This window comes from Bos javanicus, chromosome 20 (assembly GCF_032452875.1).
Source record: "Bos javanicus breed banteng chromosome 20, ARS-OSU_banteng_1.0, whole genome shotgun sequence".
NCBI lineage: Eukaryota > Metazoa > Chordata > Mammalia > Artiodactyla > Bovidae > Bos > Bos javanicus.
In genome coordinates this window covers 14,528,631-14,556,254 of record NC_083887.1, presented here as the reverse complement: position 1 = coordinate 14,556,254, position 27,624 = coordinate 14,528,631, and the positions used below count along the sequence as shown (strand labels likewise).

Below are 27,624 nucleotides of genomic sequence, written 5' to 3'. Positions count from 1 at the left end.
AAGAAAATGAGCAGATAGATATGGTGGTAATTTTCCTGATGGTTACTGTAGCATAGTAGCCTAGATGTGGCAGACTTTTAGTGACATGTAAAGCAACTGGGAGATTGTAAATTACAATGGGAAGAACTCTGGGAAGCCGTTTTGGAAATCAGGTGCTAGTCCTTGCTCAACTTTTCCCTAGCTGTTTGATCTTTGGTGTCTTTTCTTGAAAATGAAGGGCTTGAACTTCATTCTACCTTCAAGGATGCATCCACATTTCAACTTCTGTGAAAGTTGTATCTGGAGCATGGTAAGCAAGGAGAAGTTGAAACTGAGAATTTTTCAAATTGTCACATTGCATATGTGATTAAAAGGTATCTTTGAGATACCTATTTACATGATTTATAATATAAAATAGTTTTGAAATCAAGTAGCTTTCTGCTTTCCTTCTTTTACTTACTTTCTATTTAATCTGCTCATTCTTCTTTTTCTTCTTGTCTGTTCTTTGTTGTTATTGTCTTGTTTTTTTGTTTGTTTTTTTTAGCTTCTTTATTCTGGAAGCTGAGATAGTTGATTTTGGAATTTCTTTTCTATTATAAATACTTAAAGCTCTAATGTTCCCTCTAAGCATGACCTTCTCTGGATCTCACTGATTTTAACATATTGTTATGATTGTCAGTTTCATCAGCTATCAACTTGGGTAAGCTATAGACCGTTCAGTTCAGTTGCTCGTTGTATCCAACTCTTTGTGAACTCATGAACCGCAGCACACCAGGCCTCCCTGTCCATCACCAACTCCCGGAGTTTATCCAAACCCATGTCCATTGAGTCGATGATGCCATGCAGCCAATCTCATTCTCTGTCATCCCCTTCTCCTCCTACCCTCAATCTTTCCAAGCATCAGGGTCTTTTCCAATGAGTCAGCTCTTCAAATCAGGTGGCCAAAGTATTGGAGTTTCAGCTTCAGCATCAGTCCTCCCAATGAACACCCAGGACTGATCTCCTCTAGGATAGACTGGTTGGATCTCCTTGCAGTCCAAGGGACTCTCAAGAGTCTTCTCCAACACCACAATTCAAAAGCATCAATTCTTCGGCGCTCAGCTTTCTTTACAGTCCAACTCTCATATCCATACATGACCACTGAAAAACCATAGCCTTGACTGATGGACCTTTGTTGGCAAAGTAATGTCTCTACTTTTTAATATGCAGTCTAGGTTGGTCATAACTTTCCTTCCAAGGAGTAAGCGTCTTTTAATTTCATGGCTGCAGTCACCATCTGCAGTGATTTTGGAGCCCCCCAAAATAAAGTCAGCCACTGTTTCCAATTGGTGTTGTTGTGAAGGTATTCTGTAGATACTATTAAAATCGGTAATCAGTGATTGAAGGCAGATTATCCAAAATAATCTGGGAATCTTAATTCAATCAATTGAAAAGCTGAGGAGCAGAGCTGAGGCTTCCCTGAAGAAGAAATTCTACTGGTTCTGTTTCTCTGGTTAAACCTAGTAATTTAGTTGCTCAGTTGTGTCTGACTCTTTGCGACCCCATGGGCTATAGCCCACCAGGCTCCTCTGTCCATGGGATTCTCCAGGCAAGAATACTGGAATGGGTTGCCATTCCTTTCTCCAGGGGATATTCATGACCCAGGGATCAAATCCAGGTCTCCTGCATCACAGGCAGATTCTTTACTGTCTGAGCCACCAGGGAAGACTGGTTAAACCTGGGCTGATAACAATTGTGCTTTCAATTTCATTCAGTTCATAATACTTCCTAATTTCCCTTGTGGTTTCTTTTTTGACCTATGGGTCATTTAGAAGTGTGCTGTTTATTGTTCAAATATCTGGGAATTTTCCAGATATTTTTCCGTTACTGATGTCTAAATTGATTTCATTGTGGTTAGAGGACATATTCTGTAAGATTTCAGTTCCTTAACATTTATTGAGGCTTGGTTTTTGGTCCAGTGTTTGGCTTATGTTCCATGTGAACTTGAATTTGTATCCTGCTGTGGTTATTTGGAATGTTCTATAAATGATCCCAAGATTTTTGATGGGACCTTAGATGCATTTTAATGTTTGAATTATACCTGGTAGCTTATAAATTTCATTGACCTATCAGATTTTTGGAAATTATCCTATTTCTGAAACTCTAAAAGACGGAGTAATTAAGTTCTGACTTTCTACTTCATTAGTTACTTCAATTAATAACTTAATAGTTATTTTAACTGCAGTTCTTACTACTTGATTATTTGCAGTAGTTCATAATACAAGACAACTGTTGGTTTCATGTCTTTGCTTTCAATTTAATCTTATATAATACTTTTATAATACTTAGAAATCTTTCTCAGCTTCTTCTTGATTATAAAAGAATAAATTTTTAGTTGGTAAATTTTCTTGGATTTGTCCTACTTAATTTTTTTCAGAATACTGTGTGTGTTGTGTGTGTGTGGTAATTTTGTTGCTGTACCCTAGGAACAGGAAAAATTCATGGAAATGAAAAATCATGTCAGTATATTTTTCTTTGGAGCAAGTTTCTCCTATCTTTAAGAAAGCATTATTAGCCCGGGTTAAAATAGTCTTTTGAGTTTTCAATGTTTTTCTTTTAAACAAACCCAATGAAAGAAAATAGAAAGGTTTAAACCAGCAAGTTTTTGGATCCTTTCCTTAGAAGATCCCCACTATTACTTCTTGAAATCATGTGCTTATTATTTGTGATTAATCTACGATTGATGTATATAAATTATACATTTATGTCTGAGTGGGAAAATGCATTAGATAACCTATTTAAGCCTCAGTGAACGAAGAAGACTGCTTAGATTTGAGACTTGGAAAATGGCCTAAGAAGCCGTCCGATCTAGAATCTCACCCCAGCCCCGGAACTCGTTTTGCTGGAATTCATTCCATGTCATAAAGTGTGATACCATGTGTGTGTGGGATTTATTTTTCCATGTTGTTCCTTTTCCCATTACTATTAGCAATTAAGGCTTGACTATAAAAAAGATACTCATTTGTGGGAATTGAAATGCATGGTGTTGTTACAGTGGGAAGAGTATTGCTTTACAGTCAGACCCAGATTAGAATATCAGTGGTGCCATTATTCAATTTAGTGTCTTTGGATGAATTATTTAATCTGAGCCTCAGTTTCTTCATTTTCAAATAGGAATTAAAATACCTTTTTACCAGATTGTTATATGATGAGGTAAATTAGTAAGCAGTCAGTAAATCATAGTCATTAAAATTACATCAGTTATAATAGTTTCTTTTTCTGTTTTCAAGAAACTTTGTACTTAGAATGATATTCTCTAATATATTTTCAGAACCTTTCAAGTGATTCTTTCTGAATACTATTCATTTTACTGTTTAGTTTCTTAATTTAAGAAAACATGAATAATGTATAGTACATTTTTAAATAGCTAGGATGAGTCATTTATACTACTTTCATTTTCCTACTAAGAAGCATATAATCTGTCTCAATAGTTCTAAGCCAAATGTTCATAGCACCTAAATAGAATTCTGTAAGTTTAAAACTGGAGGATCCATGAAAGTGAAAGTCGTGCAACTCTTTGCGACCCCATGAAATTTTCCAGGCCAGAATACTGGAGTGGGCAGCTGTTCCCTTCTCCAGGGGATCTTCCCAACCCAGGGATCGAACCCAGGTCGCCCATATTGCAGGAAGATTCTTTACCAGCTGAGCCACCAGGGAAGCCCAAGAATACTGGAGTGGGTAACCTATCCCTTCTCCAGCAGATCTTCCTGACCCAGGAATTGAACCAGGGTCTCCTGTGTTGCAGGCGGATTCTTTACCAGCTGAGCTACAAGTCTGCTTCCCATTTAGCAGATAAAACTTTGAGAGGTTAAGTGACTAGATCAAGATCATTTGTTACGGACAACCTACGCAGTTTCAGTGAGCCTGAATGTCAATTTGGCATACTTTGTCATGTGCTTCCCTCTGAAAGCTTCCAAACCACTCACCAGACTACTGCAACATGTTAAATTCTGGAAGCAGCTGGTAAGTTTCACATTATTTTTCCTCTACTCCCTAAATAGTACACGCGAGCAAAAGGCCAGGAAACCACCTAAGGAACTAGTCACAACTTCTACCAGTGGCATCTGGTATATAATAAATTATTCAGCCATTGTGAAAGAATGAGTGAATATTGGATCTATGAATTAGGCAAGTGATAATCCCAGTGATGGTGTAAAACGAAAGTGTGATTTTCAGTATTCTGATGTTTAAGATAAATTTGATTACAAAAGAATAATTAAGCTGTTAATATGACTAATAAAATTACCTTTCTTGATTTGGGTTTTCTAAAAACCTGCCTCACCTGTACCTTTTATGACTCATATGTTTCATTCTTTTTTTGTTAGATTATTTGTTGGGTCCAGGAAATTCAGTCACTTTCCAGTTTTAGAATTAATGGCTCAATGTCAGGGTGCTCACTGATTCATAAATGGATCATATTTGTAATTTTGTTTGTTTTTTATTTAGAATTGAAGAAAATTTTCCTGTAGAAGCAGGCTATAACTTGTACTTGGTTTTTCTTAATTTGGGAAATTTAATTTGGGATCTCTTGGAATGCCACTAGGGAAACAAAGATGTTAAGGGATAAATATGTAACTTTGCATACATATGCATTAGTGTGTATGTGTAAAATCTATAAAATGCCTTTAGAACTACATGTAAGGCGCATATGCACAATTGTAAATATATCCTGACAATAATTTCAATGGCAGGTCTGCGGAAGGAGAATCATTTTAATCAGTTTATTCACCTATTTTTTGTTAAAATCTATTTAGCATCTGATGTCTTTAGGGCATATTTTAAGAGACTTATATCTCAGCTAGATCTTCAGAGATGGATAAGATTTGAACATATGGTATATTGCATTATGTTATGCTTGTGTAAGTATTTGCCTTACTTTATAAATATGATCTGTTTGTGAATCACACATTTAATTTTGTGTTTTTTCAAATATTCAGGAGTGCTTATATAGTTTTGCTGGCCATTTGACCCTCACAGCTTTCTTAATTACTATTACTACTTTCTGCTTAGAACACTACTTGTATTTTAATGCTGAATAACAATTTCTTGAGTTACAGAGTTACAGTTGCTAAGATTATTTTCATGTTTGTGGTCCATTCATGCTCTTCCCCATAGGGAAATAGAGAATCATCCTTCACAACCAAAACAAAGCTCTAGAAGTTGGGTAGCAAATATAGGAGCAGCCAAGGGCTATTGTTTTCCCTCTATCCCCTAACGTGTACATGGATACACAGAAACTCACACACATAGAATAGTGACAGTACAGCTTTGTGTAGCAGTTCTCAACTTTTAGTCTCAGAATCCTTTATATTCTTAAAAATTTATTGAGGACCCCAAGGAACTTAATATTTATTAATATAAATTTAAAATAGCAATAGTCAACTTCATTTTATTTTAACATAAATAACACGTTAGAAAAAAAAGCCTATTTCCCTAAATTAAAAAAAAAAAATTTAGTTAGAAAAGTAGAATTGTTTTATACTTTTACAAATCTGTTTAATGACTGGCTCAATAGAGGGCACCTGGATTCCCATGTCTACTTCTTTACTGAGTCCGTTGTGTGTTTTTTTGGTTAAATTATAGGAGGAAAATATGTTCTCACACAGATATATGGTTTGAGTAGAGATGAGTATTTAATAGCCCTTTCAGTTAATTATGGTTATTCTTCTTTGATAATATTTCAAAACTTAAGAAGTATTAATTTTTTATAGGTTAATGTGAAACCAGTAGATCCTTCATAATCTACTATACTTTAAAACCCATTGGTTTAATTTGCACCTTGAATGGATCTTTTACCATGCATGATTTTTTTAATATTATGCATTGATTATTTGGAAAGTATTGATCCAGTTAGTCAATGCAGATCTACCAATGTTGATACAGTTCGCCATGCAATTTAAAAAAAAATCACATTCATTAATATGATCACTGATCTCCAGAGTCTCCCAGTATAGTGATAGTGTGGTTCTCAGTTTTCTAAAATTCAATTTCTTTTCCTTGAAAACTCAGATTTTATCATTGTCAACAAATTTACCATTTTCAGTCCTTTTCCTTGAAGTAAAAGTATCACTTTGTTCCCAGATCAGAATAACCAGTTTGTCTGTTGTTCATTCAAATAAAAGTGGTATATTATTTGAAAAAACAAAACTGTTTTACCTCACAATTCAAATAACTGCATGTTTTTCCTCAGAACAGCTACATTTCTATATGCAGAAAAAGTGCTTTATGCAATACTTGAGTTTCATCACATAAAATATTGTGCTCAAGGGTTGAAGTTTCATAAAATTAATAATTTTTACTGTTTCATCAAGGGCATTCATAAGTGAAACTGGTTTAAAAAATGTTTTGTTCACTGTGAGTTCCTGGCAGTGACAAGTATTACAATGACTTAGACCATAGTGCTGCCACTGCCTTGATTCATGTCATGGTTCCAGCAGTTTTACCTACAGTCACTTTTGTACCATCAGTAAAGCAGATGTCAACACATTGGAAAGGGAAAATCACATCTTACTAGTATTACTAAAATACTTTTGAGGTCACAGACTCTTCAAATGGCTTTATAGTTTTTCAAGGTCTGTGAACCATAGTTTGAGAACTGCTCATGTAGTGGTTTTAAGGCATCGTGCACACTCAGATGCATCTGGCTTTGCCTAGCCATAAGATCTAGAGATCTAGAACTAGTAATTACTTCAGCTTTATTTGTAAAGTGAATTTATAATAGTGTGATATTATACGGTTTGTGGGAGGGTATGAGTTAATATATATAAGCTTTTATACCACTGCCTGGCATAGAGTAAGCCTATGGGTTTGAAAATTATATTTTCATATTTTACAGATTTATGAAGGTATTCCATTAATTCTGGATATTTGGAAACTCCGGGTTCATCTCACTGCTTTCAAATCAGCTCATACTTAAACCAAATAGATGACACATTTTAGTTCTGAAGATGCTCAGAGACAGTTCTTTATGTATTTTTTTTGACATTGGTTCAGTTTGAAGAGTGTTCTTTGGATTGTTTGATAGCAGTCATGGAGGAGTAAATGCTTCCATTTATATGCTGTAAGTGGATTCTCTTAATATCAGTTGATCAGTGTGTGCTCTTGAGATGATTCCTTCTGCATCTTAAGTGGCCTTAAGAGGTGTTTTCAGTGGTATTAAAGGGGTTGGTGGATTGTTTTGGCCTTCAGTGTTAAACAATAGTACAGCTCGGCTAGTCTTGTAGTTAAACGACCATTTGTATTGCTTTATGTAGGCTTTTGCTTTCAGTTCATATATTTTTTGCAACTTGGATTTTACTTGAAAGTTGTTAGCTCTGTGACATACTCAGAGTTTTGATTCTCTCTTTCCTATGGCCTTCACTCAGAGCTTTGTACTAAGAGGCTAATTGTCATCTTTGCTACACAATGTAGGAGGAAAAGGTTGAGTCTCTGAATATAGTCAAAGTTAGTCTTTGCTTAATTTAAATTCATCATATATCCAGAATATACAAGCTATTGATTGCCTGTATTTGTTTAATACACCTGCTGTAACTTCTGATTAAATGTAGAATTAGCTTAACTGTATTTTTGAGGCCAACAGGACCCTTTATGCTAATGATTAGTCACATCAAATGAAATTATTCTGTTAGAATAGTAAATAACAGTTACATGAATTTGTTTAGTATCACTGAACATGAGATAGAGGAAAATCAATGGTGAATTTTTTGGGGAACCAACCTCAAAATTTGCCCCTTGCCATTTTTTAAAGGAAATAATATTGTATCATTTATATTCAAATTTTAAAGAAAGTAAAATCAAATTATTTCTTTGAAAATTTTCAATATTTATCGAATTGCATCTGTTTACATAAAAGAGTAATAAGTACAATTTTTTCTGTCATCTTTATAGCCAGAAACAAACGTTTGTTCTTTTCTTATTCGAACTTTAAATGAACTCTTATATAAAGCTCTATTACGTCGTCTCTTACTAACTTAGTATTCTTCTACATATCATAATACAAAGGAACTTTCTATTTAAACAAGGCAACTTTGATGTAATTTGCTAAGACCCTACAAAAGGTCTGGAATACTTTTATATTTTGTTTTAACCTCATGTTTATAATTTGGTTTTTGGCGTTCTATGAAACGCCTTTCACTCTAAGTTAGACTAGATGATAATCACTCTTCTCAGTCTGGCCAAAAGGTAATACTCAATGCAGTGACATATTCGAAAGGAAAATGGAGAGATTTCCAAGCATTTATATCTTAGCTTGATTTTTACTGATGTATGCCCTTTTTTGTATTTTCTGCTGTTTGCTTTGATTGAAATTAAAGTTTCTTCGTAAACTCCAAGGACACATATGTATTCTATACCTAGGGTCCAAAAGTTTCCCAGTCATTTGCTTATACTATGCTTCAAGACTTGTGTACACCTAAGCTCTTAATCCTTTCCCCTGAGCCATCTCCAAAAGCAAGCTTCATATTTGGTGAAGCAAGAATTGTTTCTAAAGATTGTCCTTGGATTCAGATGTAGAACAGGAAAAGAGTTTGCAATTCTGGGAGTTCCCCAAGCTCCCACCGCCAAAACAACTGAAGGTTTCTGGAGCCTGCATATGTCCCCCTCTTAACAGCACAGAGACACTCTTTTAAAACCTGAATTAACAAAACAGAAATGGAGAACATTGTAATAAATGTGCAATTTCTTATGGTTTTTAGATTTAGTAGTAATTTTATTTATTTTGATAAATAAAACACTACTCTTTCAGGCACATAAATAGTAGAATGAAGAAACTTTTCTAACAGTAGGATATTTCCACTCAACTTCTTTAGTATATATTAACCTTGTGTCTTTGACTAGTAGACATCTTCCAATACTGTAATTTAAGAATTTACTTTTCGAAAAGTTACTGAATAAATGAATAGCAGTTTTCTATGTAAAGTCTAAATCACATTTTTAAAGGATTATAGGCTAAATAAATCTGTGTTCCTCCTTCCCATTTACATGCTTGTCCATAAAACAGATGTCATACTGGCTATGGATATCTTATGCATTCAGAGTCTGTAGATTGCTGAATGTTTGGCAAAGATAATTATATGCTTTGGCTTGGTATTTGGAAACAGTAAACTTTTCCACTTTCCATTATGTAAATTAGCAGTGGAAATAGCTGTATATTTCTCTATGATGTTATCTTGCTAAATATAGGTAATGCAGATTCATTTCTATTAGAAGGAATAGTTTGCCATAAATTGATGGTTCAGTTTTTGGTATAACTTAGATTTTATATTAACATTTTTCATTGTATAGGAGTGTCTTTCAATGATTTATTTTTTCTTCTAAACTTCTATGGATTTTTAGCCTCTAGCAAAATTAATCAGACTTCTCTAGTGACTTGTTTTATAGGATATCTTTATATTAATTTACTGAAGTATAGTTGATTTATAATATGCAGTTTCATGTGTATAGCATAGTGATTATTTTTGCGGATTATACTCCATTATAGGTTATTACAAGATAACGGCAGTAATTCTCTGTGCTATATGGTATATCCTATTTTTAAAAAAAAAATCGTATGAACACAATATATTTGCATTCAGAAAAACATAATCCCAATTCAAGAATTTCTAATAGCCTATGGTTATCCTTACAATAGAAGAGGCTTCTATTTAAAATTAGACATTCAACCACTTACACTTTTAACAGATATTTAAAATATCTGTTTTATCTTTGTGTCTCAAATCTAGTTTTTATATAGAAGATAAAAAATTAAGAACCTTATAGTAGAGAGGGAACTTAAAATTCATAACAGGTCATTATAAAACAGTGTCACAGATAAAATTCAGTTTTGATGTAATCATTCAACAAATAGTTCATGATCCACTACAGTGTACTTAGGCTTTGACCTTCCAGGGCTTAGAGAGGGTCAGAGAAGACAGCTCAGACGTTGTATGCCCTGCCTAAAATTAAAGATTTAAGTTTTTGATTTATTATTTTTTAAAACTAAACTGCAGACATTATTTGAATTTTATTTATTTTTCTGCTAATGTCCTTTTCTGTTACCAGACTCAGTCCAAAATCCCATAATGCATTTAGTTCTGTGTCTCCTCAGCCTCCTCCAATTTTCAAGAGTTCTTCTACCTCATTTTGTCTTTCATAACCTTGACACTTTTGAAGGGTTCTGTCAGGTGAGTGTATGCGCCTTGGTTCTTTGTCTCCTCACAACAAAGATTTGGAGCAATGGACATTAAAGCCCCCTCGGCGTGTCACAGCTCTCGGGTCTTGGATAGACTGTGTTATAGCTCTCTGGTCTCGAATGGGCTGTGTTATAGCTCTTAGATAAATCAGTGTTACAGCTCTATTTTATTTAGAAGATAGCAGGAAAATCCATCTTGAGGCATGAGGGCACATTGATCCAAAGACACGAAGAGAAGAGCCCAGCCCCAGCCCGTGGGAGAGAGAGAGTGAACCCTTTGGCTCCTCTTTTTATGTTTTTTTCTTCCCCCTGGGCCTGCCCTATGCAAATTGGTCTTAGTCAAGAGTGCTGTTCTTCCTGAAGTTCTCACTCTGGTCCTTGGACCTTCCTTTGACCTTCCTCTGTTCTATTTTCGTGGGCTTTTCTCTTCCTTGTCTTTTAACCACTGCCATTTTGGACTCCTTTTCCCTATTCTAATTACCTAACAGTTCTGATAAACTGTTTTGTAATGCCCCTCACTGTGGGTTTGTTTGATGTTTTCTCATAAGTAGCCAGAGGTTATGCATTTTAAGCAAGAGTATAAAAAAGTGTCATATTAGGAGTACAGGATACCCATAGATCTTTTTATTGATGGTACTATCCCTAACTATTTCATCAAGGTGGTATGGCTCAGGTTTTCTATTATAAAATTACTATTTTTCCTTTGTCATTAAAAAATATCTTGGGGGCACCCTTTGGGACTGCATAATTTTTAAAAAAAATTTTAATGAGAGACCATTGTGTTCTTTTTTTCTTGTTTTTAATTCTGTTTTTAACTGGAGGATAATTGTTTTACAATGTTGTGTTGGTTTCTTCCGTATATCAACATGAATTCACTGTATTCTTGCCTAAGGAAAAAAGATTTATTTTGCCCTGATATATGTTGCTTCTGGATCTCTTATTTCTTTGTGAGCTTATCTTAATTCTTGGTACTGTTGAAATGTGGACAATCAAACCCAAACAAAAATTTAAAACTTGCCAGCTTAATTTTGATGAAAATAGATAGTAAATTACCTCATTAAGTATTTACATCTTGAGTTAAGCAAACTAGTTTATAAATTATATCCTACATCCAGTTTAACAAATATTTGAATACTGTATTCAAGTTAATTATTTTATTATCATATTTAAGGCATTCAACTGAGAGTATATTATTCTTATCGATTTATGATAGTGGAATCTGGTGAACCTTCAGCAAAGGACTTAGGTTGAATATTGCTGAGGTACCATTTTGTTTCAAAATGAGGTACCATTTTTGTTTCAAAAATAAATCCTACACTTTTGAAGTAATCTAATGTTCCTTGGTGGTTCTAGAAGACAATGGACAGGAAGGAGAAAAGAAGTGAATCTGAAACAGTCAGGCACAAATAGCACAGATTGTTTGCTGTGGACTTACATTGCATTGTGTGGTATGTTCTATTTTTAGATTTCACTTAACTGTTATGTTTTTACTTTCATTCAATTGCTAATCAAGAGTTTCCTCTGTGAAGATGTTTTTGCTATTCTTGGAACCACATGGAGTTTTCCCTTTAATAGTATTTCTGTTTGCTGTGGTCCCAGACATGTGACCTTTAAAAAAAAAATAAGGCAAATCATCTTACTTTTAGTATGTGGTTAGGAGTGAGTTGCCCATTCACATCAAGCCTAATTTGATGAGAGTTAGTACTAACCTTTGACAAAATCCATGGTTTAAAATTTAGACTAGAAAGAGACCATAAATCTTACTGTTTAAATCACCCAAAAGGGTAACTGTACTATTTGTAACATTTCTCCAGTCTTCTGTTCCCAAATCTGTTATTCTGTGATGTAAAGCCTTGGTTGCTTTTCACTACTTTTAAATTTGTTTGCAGAAGGTGGAGCCCAGAAAATGTGCCCATCATTGAATATTCTAAGTTTAGCTAAGGAAAAGCAAGGCTGCTGTAATGTTTCTATTCTAAAAAAGCTGTATTTATCTGAGTTACAGGACTGGTTTACATACATGAGAAACTAAGATTTTCCATACACCAGGAAAAGTTTCAAAAGGATGGCTTTTGTGCTTGCCACTTCATCCCCACCAAATGTTACAAACAAATACTCATGTCTGCAGTGGGCCAGTTGTGGGTGTACTTAATTGCAGTTCTCAAGTCATTCAAACTCAACACTTTTCCAGGTAAAAATGAGAAAGCCTCAGAAAATTTGTCTTTCCTCTGCACTTTTGGAATGAGGTTTAGCTTTTAAGGTTTACAATTTTTTTTTAATTTATTTTTTGTTTGTTTACATAGAAGTAGATATATCAGAGGCTCACTTTATTTCAGGAGGGAATTCTAATACCTTTGGAGTAAAACAGCACCATTATAATCTCTGTCATATGTAACTACATTTTTGATTGTTGGGACTGGTATTTTAGAGATGTTAAAATCTTTAATAGCTTACTTTATTTTAGTTAACTTTTAAAAAGAACTTTGTACACTGATAAGTTTTTAATGTGACTCCATTGCTTACTTTGGCTACTGAACTGCCAAATTTGGTTTCAGAACTCAGGAGAAGATTTTAATCAGTCTCTTTTTCATAAGGAAACCAGAAAAGATTTCAGTGAAGTCGTGTTTAATGTTAGTCTTATCTGTTACTGTATAGCAAAACAGCTTGTGCCTAGACCAATAAGAGAGAAATCCAGGCTTAACAAAATCCGTTTACCACTCTTTTCCATGTTGGACATTGAAAAAAAAAACACAGAAACCCCGAAAACTGCTCACAGGGATCTTTCTTATTTAGTTTTACAACTTTACAACTTATTTAGTGTGTAATTTTGCTGAACTTGTTCCAAAATATAAAATCTAAAGTAGTTGTTGCTGGTTCTAGGAACTCTTTTCCTTTCAAAGTATTTTTGAAGTTGAAAACTTTTAATAGTATTTCCTTTGGAAGACATTTTTAATGTCAAAAGACATTTTCTGTCTCTTTTGAGGTATCATTTCTAAAAAGTTGAAGTGTCTCTCAAAAAGCACCTTACTATGTTTTTCCTAAAGATTCCTGAATTATGTACATTTTGTTTCCTGAGTAGGAGAACTATCTGTTCTAGAAGGACTATTTTCAATTAATCAAATGATCATTCTCTGCAATTATTATTGGTCATGTAATTGATTTATTCCTGAGTAATATAAGTAACATTACTTATTTAGTCAAAGCTGTCTTAGTTTTTCTCTAAATTAAGTACAGTGTTTTGGGTGGGTTTTAGATTGACAGGAGGTTAACATATATACATGTGTGCTTTTTAGCTTTAGTTCCTAATTTAACTAACCAAAGATCCAGTGTCTTATCAGAAGTAAAGTCAGGGCAGAAGCAGATGTAACGTATCTCAGCATAGCTTCTTTTAGCTCATAATAGGAATCAGCAGTTGCTATGACAATGTACATGCAAGGTAGTATCCTTGAATGAGGACAAGTTCATTTATTTCTATGTCACTACCCTTTTAGATTCACTCTTCTAAAAGAACTAACGATCTGGGAGCAATTCCATTTTCATCACTATTCCAGAAGAACTTAAACTGACCATCTGTGGGCTTCCTTTTAAGGGAATGTTTATAATTACCAGACTCCTGGTTCTTGAACCAAACTCAGTGTCAGCAAGGACATTTTCTCATTCAGAGGGCGAAATCAGAGTTAATACACAGGTGTCCTCTGTCTCTTTACTTGCAAGTGTTCTGGAAGGCCCACTTCCCCCTAAGTATTAAACCTGAAATTTATAACTTTGAATCTTAAAATAACCTAGTAAGCTCTTGATTTTTTGCATCAAAGAAAGGGAATAGAACTATACTAATCTAAACAGACCAAATTTATACAATAATTTGTTTCGGTTTAGAATTTCTTTTATACTCAGATTTGATGTGGTCATATGTGCCTAGGGTATTTTTGAAAAATAATGATTCATATTATGAAAACTTGACTCAAGAAGAAAAGAAGCTACCTGGTCTCTCTCTTCTTCAATAGGAAAATAACCTTTCAAAACAATGCAAGATGGCACCATAAAAGAAAAAACTATTTCTCACACACCTCTGACACCAAATGTGTGGTTTTCCACAGCAAGCGATTCTCCACCAACACTAACTAGGTGTCCTACAATTTAATTCAGTTCTGATACTTAATACCTCGACTTAGCACACATTCCACAGGTTTCATATATGCTTACTCCCCAACTTCCATCTTGCCCAGTCATGTATTTTCTTATGCTGTAGCCTTTTTACACTAAAGTCCCACAAGACTGTTCCCCCATTCCAGATACTAGTTGCAAGTTGTGGGTTTGAAGAGTACCCACAGAGAGTCCAACTTCATTACAAATCTGAGGCGCCCACATTTTTTCCTCTCTCTCAGGTTCAGTAGTTTGCTGTAACAGCCCACAGAACTCAGGGAAATACTTTTGTTTACTGATTTGTTATAAAGGATTTTTAAAGGATACAGGTGAACTGCCAGAGGAGATAATCATTGCATGAAATCTGGAAGGTCCTGAGCACAGGCACCTCTGTCCTCATGGAGTTTAGAGGGTATAACCCTCCGAGTGCATAGATGCTTTCACCAACCCGTGAGATCTCCGAAATCTGAAGTTTAGAGGTTTCTGTGAAGGTTCCATTACAAAAGCATGATTATTAACTCAATCTCCAGCTCCTCCTCCCTCCCTAGAAGATGGAGGGTGAAGCTGAAAGTTCCAAGCTTCTAATCATGGTTTGACCTTTCTGGTGCCAGCCTCTATCCTGAGGCTGTCCAGTTAGCCTGCTAACAATCACCTCATTAGAACAAAAGATACTCCTGTCACCCAGGAAGTTCCAAGAAATTTAGGAGCCCTGTATAAGACACTTCTATCACCCCGTCATTCAGCAAATTACAAGTATTTTAAGAGATTTGTGTCACAGGCACATCTTCCTATGTCACAGACGATTTTTATAATTTTATTTCAGTCCTCTTTGTGAACTCCTAACCTCTGTGCCTGACATACACTGGGTGCTCAGGAAACACTTATTAAATGAGTGAATAAGTGAAGTATTTATATCGATTAAGTACCTTCATCAGATCCTTAATTAGATGTGCAGAGGTTAGAGATGTGAAGACAAAGTCTTGGTCCTTAAAACATTTGTTGAGAAGAAGCATTAATTCAGCATTCATCTACTGTACATTGAATTATGTTGATCTCTGTGATGATTCCAATGATGAAGAAGATGAGGGTAGAATAGTAAAATGTAGTATAGTGACATAGGAGACAGAAGTTGGGGAGTGAAGTATTATTATACAGGCAGTGTTGGAAAGAATTCAGGTTGACTCTTGTGAACAAGGAGAGCTTAACAGAGTAGATAGCATTTAGCTGGACCTTAAAAACTGAGTGGGATACTGAGGAAACCAAAATTGAAAAAGACACATGTATCCCATTGTTCATTGCAGCACTATTTACAATAGCTAGAACATGAAAGCTACCTAGATGTCCATCGACAGATGAATGGATAAAGGAGGTTTGGTACATATACACAATAGAATATTATTCCGCCATAAAAAGGAATACATTTGAGTTAGTTCTGATGAGGTGGATGAACCTAGAAGCTACTGTACAGAGTGAAGTGAGTCAGAAAGAGAAAGATAAATACTGTATCCTAACACATATATACAGAATCCAGAAAAATGGTACTAAAGAATTTATTTACAGGATAACAGTGGAGAAACAGACATAGAGAATAGACTTATAGACATGGGGAGGGGGAGGAGATGGTGAGATATATGGAAAGAGTAACATGGAAATTTACATTACCGTATATAAAAGAGATAGCCAACGGGAGTTTGCTGTACGGCTCAGGAAACTCAAACAGGGGCTCTGTTTCAATCTAGAGGGGTGGGATGGGGAGGGAGACGGGAGGGAGGTTCAAAAGGGAGGGGTATATGTATACCTATGGCCGATTCATGTTGAGATTTGACAGAAAACAACATAATTCTGTAAACCAATTATACTTCAATAAAAAAATACAAAAAAACTGAGTGGGATAAAGACAGGCCACTCCTTTTTGGAGGGGATTTGAGAAAATACCCAAAAGCAGGTGAACACAAGGTCTGGTGAGGGAGCTGGGAGAGACCCAGCTATCTTCATGGACAAATACTGGGGAAAGAAATGCTGGTCTGGAGTATAGTCTGAGGCAGACTGTTTCAGCTTTCTTTGGAGGACTATTTAAGGTTTCTGAGTGCTACACTCATAAGATGGATTACAGCAGTAGAAGACTGGAGGCAAAAAGATCAGTTAGGAATCTGGGGCAGTTATACAAAGGAAAGATTAAAGCACTTGAAAAGAACATAGAAAGGAGAAGATGGGGGGAAAGTTGATTGTAAAAGAAGAAATGGCAACTCGACATGGCACCGACTGAGTGCCCAAAGGGGATAGAGTCAAAGAGGATTCCTGACACTTCTTACCAGAGGCCTGGTAACTGCCTGAGCAGGGCCATCTGTGGCCAGAAGACTGCAAATTACAGATTTTCTTAGACCTAATCTCACAGGATTCTTTTTGGGAGGAAACTCCTGCAGATGAGCTCCCTGCCAGGGACATAGCCCTTCAGGCCTACCCCCTCCTGAGCCAAATCTCCAGTCTGGGTCTGGGAGTTAGTGTGGTAGGAACAAGTAACTGAGTGTGCCAAGCAGAGAACTGAACTCTGCAGGCTGTTCCGGAGAACAGCCAGATGGGGAGGAATGACTCCACCGCCCCAGAGCCCTGTCCTGAAAGGATATAGATGCGAAGATGGAGCATTCGAAAGGACTTAACAGAAGGAGTTGCCAGAAAAGGGAATTTTTGTTGTTGCTCTTGTATGTGTTTTAACTTTCTCTCACTTTTCATTAAAAAAAAAGGGGGGGGGTGTACTATGTACTAATTCAAGACATTTCAGAAAACAAAAACTTGTTTAAAAAAGTTTTCCTCATCTATATAGAACTGTTCATATTTTGGCATAATATTTATAAGTTTTTCTATGGAGCAGGTTTTTTTCAGCTGAAGGTAGTGGTGTATGCTATATAAGGCAACAGGCAGCTACTATAATTGCTTGTTATTATTTGTCAACAAGATGGGATTCTCTGGTAGCTCAAATGATAAAAAGTCTGCCTGCAATGAGGGAGACCTAGGTTCAATCCCTGGGTCAGGAAGATTCCCTGGAGGAAGAAATGGTAACCCACTTGAGTATTCTTTCTTTTTTTCTTAATTGAAGGATAATTGCTTTACAGAATTTTGTTGTTTTCTGTCAAACCTCAATGTGAATCAGCCATAGGTATACATATACCCCTCCCTTTTGAACCTCCCTCCCGTCTCCCTGCCCATCCCACCCCTCTAGGTTGATACAGAGCCTCTGTTTGAGTTTCCTGAGCCATAGAGCAAACTCCCATATCTCTTTTACATATGGTAATGTAAGTTTCCATGTTATTCTCTCCATACATCTCACTCCAGTATTCTTGCCTGGAAAATCCCATGGATGGAGGAGCCTGGCAGGCTACAGTCCATGGGGTCGCAAAGAGTTGGACACTACTGAGCAACTTCACTTTCACTTTCAGATAGGAGTTAGATCCTAAAAGGACTTATACATTGTTGGGGAGCTGTTGAGTTTTAAGCAGGGGAGTGCCGTGATCAGATTTATGTTGGAGAATGGTTCTTTTGGCCATAGTGTTCTTGTTGATCAGTTGAGTTGCTAAGTCACATCCATGGACTACAGCATGCCAGTAACCCCATGGACTACAGCATGCCAGGCTTCCCTGTCCTTCGCTGTCTCTTGGAGTTTGCTCAATCTTATGTCTTGAGTTGGTGATACCATCCAACCATCTCATCCTCTGTCATCCCCTTCTCCTCCTGCCCTCAGTCTTTTTCAGCATCAGGGTCTTTTTCCAATGAGTCAGCTCTTCTCATCAGGTGGCCTAAGTATTGGAGCTTCAGCATCAATCCTTCCAATGAATATTCAGGGCCAGTTTCCTTTAGGATTGACTGATTTTATCTCCTTGCAGTGCAAGAGACTCTCAAGAGTCTTCTCCAGCACCACAATTCAAAAACATTAGTTCTTCGGTGCTCAGCCTTCTTTATGGTCTAACTCTCACATCCGTACATGACTACTGGAAAAACCATAGCTTTGACTATACAGACCTTTGGAGGCGTAATATAAAGCAGCACAATGGCAGTAATTCTTACCACATTTACTTCCCATCCTAGATTCCCTCTCTCAGTGACTATGTTCTTACCCACCTAGATGACCAAACTAGAAATTTGGATGTCATCCTAGACTCTTATTCCTCTCATATCTATCTCTACATCTAGTCAGTCTCCAAAACCTACCAGATCTTCTACTTAAATCCTTAAGATTGATTTCTTTATGTCTTCATTGCCACTGTACTTGCCAAGTTCTAGTTTTTATTTTTTACTTAGAACAGAGATTGGCAAATTTACAGCTTACAGACTAAATCCATCCTGCCACTTATTTGTGAGTCACCTGTTTCTGAAAGTGTTGACTGAAATAAAAAACACACAATTTGAGAGCTGTGAGTTTTATTTATACTGAGGACTTACTGAGGACTGTATCCCAGGAGACAGCCTCTCAGATAGGTCTGAGGAACTGCTCCGAAGAAGTAAGGCGGGAGGTCAGCATATATGTGGTTTTGGCAAAGGGATGCGTGCAACCAAATACATCTCAGTAAAAGGTTTCTGCTAGTCACGAGGCACAGATACCTCTGTTAATGATCTTAGTGCTTTTCTAAATATGGGAGGACGCAAGAAATTTAACTCACAAAATTTTCTCCTGAAAATATCTAACTATCTGAAGGCCTGTTTTGCCAGTTTTACCAGAGCACAGAGTACCTCATTCCTGATCTCCACCCTGAACTCCTTCCAGGGTGTGTTGAAGGTCAGCGACTGCACTGGCTAGTGACTCAACCCCTGCAGAGCGGATGGCTAGCGACGTTCTTTAGTTGGCAGAAGGTTTAATAGAACACAGCCACACTCATTTGTTTACATTTTGTCTGTTGCTGCCTTTACACCACAAGGGCAGAGTTGAGTACTTGTGATCAAGACCATGTGGCCTATAAAGCCAAAAATATTTACTATCTGGTCCTTTACAGAAATACTGCTGGCCCTTGGCTTATATTATTGCAGTTAGCTGGCTTCTCTGCCTTCAGTCTTCCATCTGGCCTTTACTGTGTTGATGGAGTGACTTTTCCTAAAACACAGTTCTAGTCCTGTCAGCTCCCCTTGATCATATTTCTTTAATGGCTCCCAACAGCCAACAGAATTAAATCTACAACTCCTTCGCATGGCAGGTGCTGAGTTCTAGTATAGTTTCTCAAATTCTAATCCCAAAATGCCTTTGCCAATAAACCCTATCTCAATCATCAAGTTCTTTGTAATGGTTCACTTTAAAGGGATCATTTACATGAGAACAATTTCCATTAATGTTAATGTTATGAAGTTTAGTTTTTCAAAGTCTTGTACAGAAATTATTTGATGAATCCATGTTTCTATGAGGTGATATTTCTTAGAAAACCTCCATCTATTGGCGGTCAGTTGTATATGTCAGTAAAAAGGAAGAGAGTAAATATTATTGCCAGACGTTAGTTTTACTTCTTCGATGAGAACTCTGAAGCTTGCTAAGATTTTTTAACGCTTCTGCTGTTTTCATTTATTTTGTGATTCTTGAAAGACCACTACTACATATTATCAGGAAACAAAGAGAGCCTTGTATAGACTTCCAAATTCAGCACAATAAAAAAAGTTGAAGATAGCTTTGTGTGCAAGAGAAAACAGAATCAAAGTTTTGCTACTTTTATAAGAGAACATTCTTTTTAGCATCTTAGCACTAAATAAACAATATTGAAACATTTTAAAGTACAAAGACATTTCATTTGCAAGTTTAGTCTCAAACAGACCCCATTAGTGACATCTATTCTAGGAGAACTATGTCAGGAATCAGTCTTCTTTTTACCCTTTATCCCAGTAAGGAATTCTGTCAGAAGAGAAGAACCTTGTTTTCTAGGTTGAAAATGAAAGGAACTCATAGATTTTGATTTGAGAAAGGTCACAGGTGTTTTACAAGGGAAATTAGTTGCTTGTCTCTTTCTCAATATTAGCAGAACTTTTTATAGCACTGGAAAATCAAAATGGAAACGTAGTTGTAGCCATTCAAGTACCTATATAGATTTTTCTTCTTTTAAAGAAAATTTACTGGAAAATTTTTGAGAAACGTAAATTTTAATTATATGAATTTAATTGCATTTAATTTATTGAATTGATTTTAATTTCCCTTTTCAGGTAAATTTCAACCCTTTTAGAAACTAATAGAATTTCAATTAAGTACATGAAGGTAGACTTTTCAAAAAGTTTATAAGCAATTATTTTGGTATATGGCACAGTCTATCAATATAGTTTAGACAGCATAGTCCATCAGAATAATTTTGAAGACATGATAATGTTACCTAAATTACTTTTTTAAATTCCTTAAGTAAACTTTCACTAGTACTGAAATACAGGAGATTTCCTTAGAGTGGAATGCAAAAGTAATTGGTTAGAGTGCTTCAGTAATTTAGATGGGCTGCAAACTAATGCCTAGTATTGGTTCTTGTTTACACAAATGAACCCAATGATCACAGTGATAAAAATCCTCTTAATCACTTTAGATTGTGTAAGTGCTGAACACCTAAAATCTCCAACACAAACGAAAATGAAGCAAATGGCTCCTAATAAGATACTGTGCTTTTGTCACAACCTTTGGGCTAAAGCACTTTGCTGACAGCATTTATAGATACCTGGGAGCTACTTGGAGGAAGGACAAAAGAGCCAAATGGAGTTTCAGAGTCTGAAGAAAAAACCCTGTTGGTGATTAAAGGCTTGCCTTGCCAAATAGAAGGAAAACCTAAAATTATAAATGATTTCAAATGAATTAACATTCCTTTGAACTTCTAATCAGAACATTTTGAACTCTATTTTAAGAGAAAATGACTTGGAATTATATGGGTCCTATTACCCATCCTTGAGGGCAACGGGCTAATGAACTTGTAGGCAAAGAAACTAGAGACTATGGTATTATGGCATTGTCTCCAACCCCTTTATACTGAAAGATGTTCATATGAAAGAACTAGGTTATTTCTGTCCTCTCTAGAATTCCTAAGGCGGGAGCCAGAACTAATGAATGAACGTTACAAGGAAGCAGTTTTGGGTTCAACAATAAATAAAAACTTTGTAATAGGTAGTAAGTGAAAGTCACTCAGTCATACTCTTTGCGACCCCAAGGACTATATAGTCCGTGGAATTCTCCAGGCCAGAATACTGGAGTGGGTAGCCTTTCCCTTCTCCTGGGGATCTTCCCAACCCAGGGATCGAACCCAGATCCCCCCCATTGTGGGCAGATTCTTTACCAGCTGAGCCACCAGGGGAGTCCTGTAACAGGTAGACCAGGCTCAAAATAGGACAGAGGAGCCTGGCAGGCTACAGTCCACAGAGTCACAAACAGTTGGACATGTCTGAAGCGACTAAGCACACACATATGCTATACCACAAAGCATTACAGTGGTCCAAATGGAAGTTAACGGCCCTTTGCCAGAGGTGCTGGGGAGGGGTGTGAATGGGGAGAGAGTGGACTTTTTTATTTTTAAGAAATGAACTTTAAGGCTCCTACTAAGTCGAACAGTGAATCCCTGCTTTCTTCTGAGGAAGCAGTGCAAAACTTCTGGTCCTTATTTCAGCATATCATCAAGAAGTTAATTGACTTAGTTTATTGAGCACTGTCTTACACAAAGTATTGACGTAATTTTGCCCCTCCTCTTGGAACTCACTTTTTAAAAAAAAAATTTTACCCCTGGAGAAGGAAATGGCAACCCACTCCAGTATTCTTGCCTGGAAAATCCCATGGACAGAGGAACCCGGTAGGCTACAGTCCACAGGGTCGCAAAGAGTCGGACATGACTGAGCAACTTCACTTCATGCGTGTGGCTGAGTCCCTTTGCTGTTCACCTGAAACTATCACAGCGTTGTTAATCAGCTATACCCCAATACAAAATAAAAAAAAAAAAGTTAAAAAAAATTTTAGATATGGTAAAACAGAGCATAAAATTTACCACCATAAACCTTTTAAGTGTATAATTCAGTAGAGTTAACTTGATTCGTGTTGTATAACCAACTTCCAGAACTTTTTGATCTTAACAAAACTGAATGTCTGTACCTATTAAATAGTTCCCAATTTTCCCTTCCTCCCAAGTTCCTGGCAACCATCATTCTACTTTGTGTTTCTGTAACCTTGACTCCTATTGGTAGTATCACACAGTAGTTGTTTTTTTGTGACTGGCTCATTTCACGTAGCCTAATGCCCTCAAGGTTCCTCGATGTGTCAGAGTTCCCCTCTTTTTTAAGACTGAATAATATTCCATTGTATTTATGTACCACATTTTGTTTATCCATTAATCTATCAGCAGACACTTGGATTTCTATTGTGAATAATGCTATTTTAGGAAAATAAGTGTGTAAATACCTCTTTGAGATCCTGCTTTCGGTTCTTTGGGGTATATAACCACAAGTAGGATTGCTCGGTCATAAGGTCATTCTACCCTTATTAGTTTTTTGAAGAACTGCCATACTGTTTTCCATAGTGCTGAACTCTTTTACATTCTCACCAACAGTGCACAGGGGTTCTGATTTCTTTACATTCTTGCCAACACTTGTTATTTTCTGTTTGGGGTTTTTTTTGATAATAGTCATTCTTATGGATGTGAGGAGTACTGACAATTTTGACTTCAGTGCCTGGTGCAATACCCTACACATAGCACCTACTTTGTAAAAATTCATGCTTGAGATGAAAACTCATATTTTCATAAAATGTTCATTTTATAAAGTTGATCTTGGATAAAAAATATTAATAGAGTCAATATTCTCTGTTCCAGGATAGGCTAAGGAAGCCACATCTTAGTTCTTCTTATATTTGTTTCTCTATTAATATTCCAATTTTCAGCACTGATGTTAACTTATATGTGTTATTCTCATAAATACCTATCAATATCTGAGCTTAGGGTCATAATCCATCTCCTGGTTTTAGCAGTCTGCTTCGTTCTTTTATTCTAGCACTTTTAAAATAACACTTGTGAAAGACAAACACACTAATTAGTCTACAAGCAAACTATTAACTGTATCTAGGAATTAAGGTTTTTGGAGTTGTGTGTGTGTGTGTGTGTGTGTGTGTGTGTGTGTGTTTTAAAGAATCTTGTCAAGAAGAGAATCTGGTTTACTACATTTGGAGTTGTAGTGTTTAGTTTTTCTCTTCTCCTTTCTTCCCCTGCAGTGCCTACAGGCTGATATGAGATCACTGGTACTCTGAGCCAAGTTTATAGTTAGTGTGGTCATGTTTAAACTTTTGCTATCTTGAGTAAATGCTTGGTAACCTTAGTATTAACGGTCTAACAATTACCAGTTGCTGGCCTTTTGAAAAAGAGATTTATGATTGTTATCATATTTGAAAAAAGTGGTTTGGGAATAAATAAGGAAGTAAGAGAGCTGAAAGTTTTCACTCCTAAGTAATTATTGCAGAAGGGTGTTTTAAGTAGTATTTTCTTAGCAATGAGTGAAATCAACATTCTGAGACTTTTGCAAGTAGAAAATATATATCTTTTCTGAACATTTTGGCATAATAAGCAGGTGCTTTGTAGCTGTTTCACCTTGTATAGTTAGGGTTGACATAGAGCAGGGCTCTGGTCTATGTTTAAAATGAGGAGGTTTCAATTAATTTATTGCTTCTTTGAGAGCAATATAAGAAATGTGTAAGGTATAGTTATACTCTATTTATGAATCAAAACCAAGTACTATGAGGTTCAAGCAAGTGGAACGTCTTTTAACCTCCCAGGGATAAATGTTTATTGAATAATGACTGAAGCAAGCCTACACAGTGAGCAGTTGGGAGTAATGTGGTAATAATGTACCTACTTAAATAGTGTTCCATCATGACCATTTCACAAATAATATTTGGTTGAACACGAAAAGATTCTTCAGAAAGCTCCGTCAGGTTCTTCTTTCTATTTTAATAGAACAAGACAAACAAGGGTATGGAAGCGTGAGTAACTATCAGACTGAACACCTGGGAGTAACCATTTTTATTCAAACATTTTCCCTCACGCTCACTTTGATAGAAAAAAACTTTTTCTTGATTTAATGTAGTCTTGTTTTAGGTCCCCAAGAGAGAAGCAAAGACTGAAAAAGGCTATTTGTAAGAAATCCATAATAAGAGTAGGCCAAACATAAATTTAGCTATCAGGAGGAAGCTTGGCTTACAGGGAATTACTATCATCACCATCCCCTTTAGTCCAAAAGTTTTTAGGTTATTCTCTTTGAATGCAGATTTTGTAGTTTTTTAGATGACTGAAGTCTTTAACATTAATAATTTTTAAACAAATACCTCACATTCTCTTTAAAAAGCAAAATGTGTCCTGTAATGAGCCAATTTAGTAGGTGCACATACCACCTAATATCAAGTGGCTCAATGGTAAAGAATCTTCCTGCAATACAGGAGCTTGGGTTCGATCCCTAGTTCAGGAAGATCCCCTGGAGAAGGAAATGGCAACTCACTCCAGTATTCTTGCCTGGGAAGTCCCGTGGACAGAGCCTGGCAGGCTATAGTCCATGAGTACGCAAAAGAGTCAGACATGTCTTAGCAGTTAAACAATAAGAATAACACCACCTAATGTCAGTACTTATAGACATGATTGATTTGTTCTAATTGTTTTAACTTTTTTTTAAATGTTTATATATTTATGCTTTAATTAAAGCTTTTGTAGAGCATATTTTCAAAAGCAAATAAAAATAGTTTTCCTAATAGGAAGAAATATTATAAAGCATTTATAGTAAAATTTAAAGAGAGCTTTTTAATTTTTTCTTGAAACTATTTCCTATATATTTTGAAAGCTGTTATACCACTTTCATACTTAAAGAAAGTGTGTTGTTTGTGTGTGTGTGTGTATATCCTAGATTTTAATCTAAGTTTTTAATCATTTAGCTTTTCAACAAGTTTTTGTGCCTGCTGAAATAAAACAATATTTGGGGTAAGTTTGTGAGATTCTCTTATTGCTCTAATTGCAACATGTAATTCTAGGGAAAATTAGGGACTTGGCTCATTCAAGGATATCACATTCGTTAGAAGAAAAGAGATCATATTAAGTCAGTGGTAGTTTTAAGAGGTAGACATTGTTAAAGATATACATTTGAAGGAATAGTTGGAGGCAGTAGAAATGGACTTATTAGTTGCCTTTTCACAGCCTTTCTGTATAATCAACTCCAGTTTTTTTATAATTCTGAAAATCAAATATACATTGTTTTATTTCTGTAAATGATCTCTGTATAATAACAGTTTGTGATGGACCAAATGCTGTTAGATAATGTAAATAGTCCAGATTGAAAATACAGGTATGTTGATAAAGATCTATAAATATGTAAAAGCCTATACAGAATAGTAATATTTTACTGGCAAAGAGAAAAGTGTCCGTTGACAGTGCATTTTTCAGTCTATTCTTTCTGAGAAAGTCTCAGATTAGAGATATTGTAAGCTCTTACTTAAGTTCTGAGTAAGTTGTTAATAGCTGAGTGATATATTGTTTTAAAGAATAAAACTATTATTTATTGTCAGTTTAAATTTCAGTATTCAGTTTATTCATCACTGCCTAAAATATTGAGATTGTGCTTTTTTTTTTCACTACATTTACTCACTGACTAGTGTTCTACTACTGTCCAAATAGAGACAAAGATAAATGCCTATGTGTGGGCAGAATACACTCAGTCAGGGTTTCACTTGATGACTGCCAGGTTTAAAAGATCCAGCAATACAAAGCCTATGAAAGTGAATACCTTGACAGGGACCTACTGTTAGGTAACTTAAGGATCAGACCCACAGAGGAACTGTTAGCACTTTTTGGCAAGCTGGAGGGTATATTGAGTGCCTGATCCATGTGAATATCTAATTTGTTGTCTTTGAAAAAAGGAGTCAAATTAATATTCAGTATATTTGTACACATAAGGTAGCATTACTAAAATACTAGAGGTCAGATTTAAAATAGCCTTATTAAGTCAGGGGGGAAAAAAAGCCTTAAAAATGGAAAGCCACTCAGGTCAAATGTATCAAAGTAATAGAGGAAATTGTGGACCAGAGGTCAGTGACAGATGTGGTATTGGAAATTCATCTTGGACCTCATTGCATTTTCTTTTGGATTTAATAAATAATGATTAGAATTATGATTTCACATTATATAATTTCAGTATCAGTTGCACTTTAAAGGAATAACAAGGACTTCTACAAAATTAAAATTTTCTGTATATCAAAGGATATTGTTAAAAAAAATGAATAGGTGGATACAGATTTGGAGAAATATTTGCAACATGTATATTTGATAAAGACTTGTATCTAGAATCTTACCATTCAAAAATAAGAAGATAGTTTTTTAAATGAGGAAAGGACTTGAACAGACATTTCACAGGAAGATGAATGACCAGTAAGCACATGGAAAAACATTCAACATCATTTTAAAGGAAACAAAATGAATCCACTATGAGATAACACCCACTGGATTGACTAATAAAAAAGACTGAAAAACTGTTAAGTTTAGCAGTAATGCAGCAAACTAGTCACTGGTGGGAGTATGAAATATGACAAGCAATTTGAGAATTTTTAATAAAGTTCAGCATGCACATACCCTGTGTTCCATCATGCCCAGGTGTTTATCCAAGAGAAATGAAAGCACTTATCCACAAAAAAACACTTGTACATGTGTATTCATAATAGCTATATTTATAACAGCCAAAAACAAGAAGCAATCCAAATTTGTATCAACACAATCAATGGTAAACAAAGTGTGTATATTCTTGATGGACTACTACTACTACTACTACTCAGCAATAAAAAAGAAACAAATTACTGATCCACACTATAGTATTTTCTATGAATCTCAAAAAGTGCTTTGTTCTGAGTGAAGGAAGCCTGACACCGAAGAGAACGTACTGCGTGAGTTTCATTTGTATGAATTATTAGAACATGGCAATCTAACATATGGTGTTAAAAAACCAGAGCAGTGGGTGTGGGCAGGAATGGTGGGGGTGGCAGAGATTATGTGCAAAGGGGTACAAGGGAACTTCTGAAATGATGGAAACATTCTAAGAGTTTGGGTTGCTGCTGCTGCTGCCAAGTCGCTTTAGTCGTGTCCGACTCTGTGCGACCCCATGGACTGCAGCCTACCAGGCTTCTCCGTCCATGGGATTCTCCAGGCAAGAACACTGGAGTGGGTTACCATTTCCTTCTCCAAGAGTTTGGGTTACCCCAGTGTAAACATCTATCAAAACTTATTAAACTGTATACACTTAAGATACAGTTCATTACACTTTATCTAAATTATATCTCATAGAAAAGAAAAAAATTTCGA

The 27,624-nt window shown here is 35.8% G+C and overlaps 1 protein-coding gene across 6 annotated transcripts in view; it reads left to right on the top strand.

Annotated features, from left to right (window-relative positions):
- Positions 1-27,624, top strand: part of CWC27 (CWC27 spliceosome associated cyclophilin) — a 276,896-nt gene that overhangs the window by 72,477 nt on the left and 176,795 nt on the right. Inside the window, exon 11 of one of the 6 annotated variants that reach the window (XM_061393414.1) lies at positions 3,764-3,896. The exons of the other annotated variants lie outside the window; for them this stretch is intronic. Coding sequence (XP_061249398.1) covers positions 3,764-3,830 — 67 coding nt within the window. The 3' untranslated portion in view covers positions 3,831-3,896. Of the gene's footprint in view, positions 1-3,763; positions 3,897-27,624 lie in introns of those variants that run through there. 6 annotated transcript variants of the gene reach the window in all.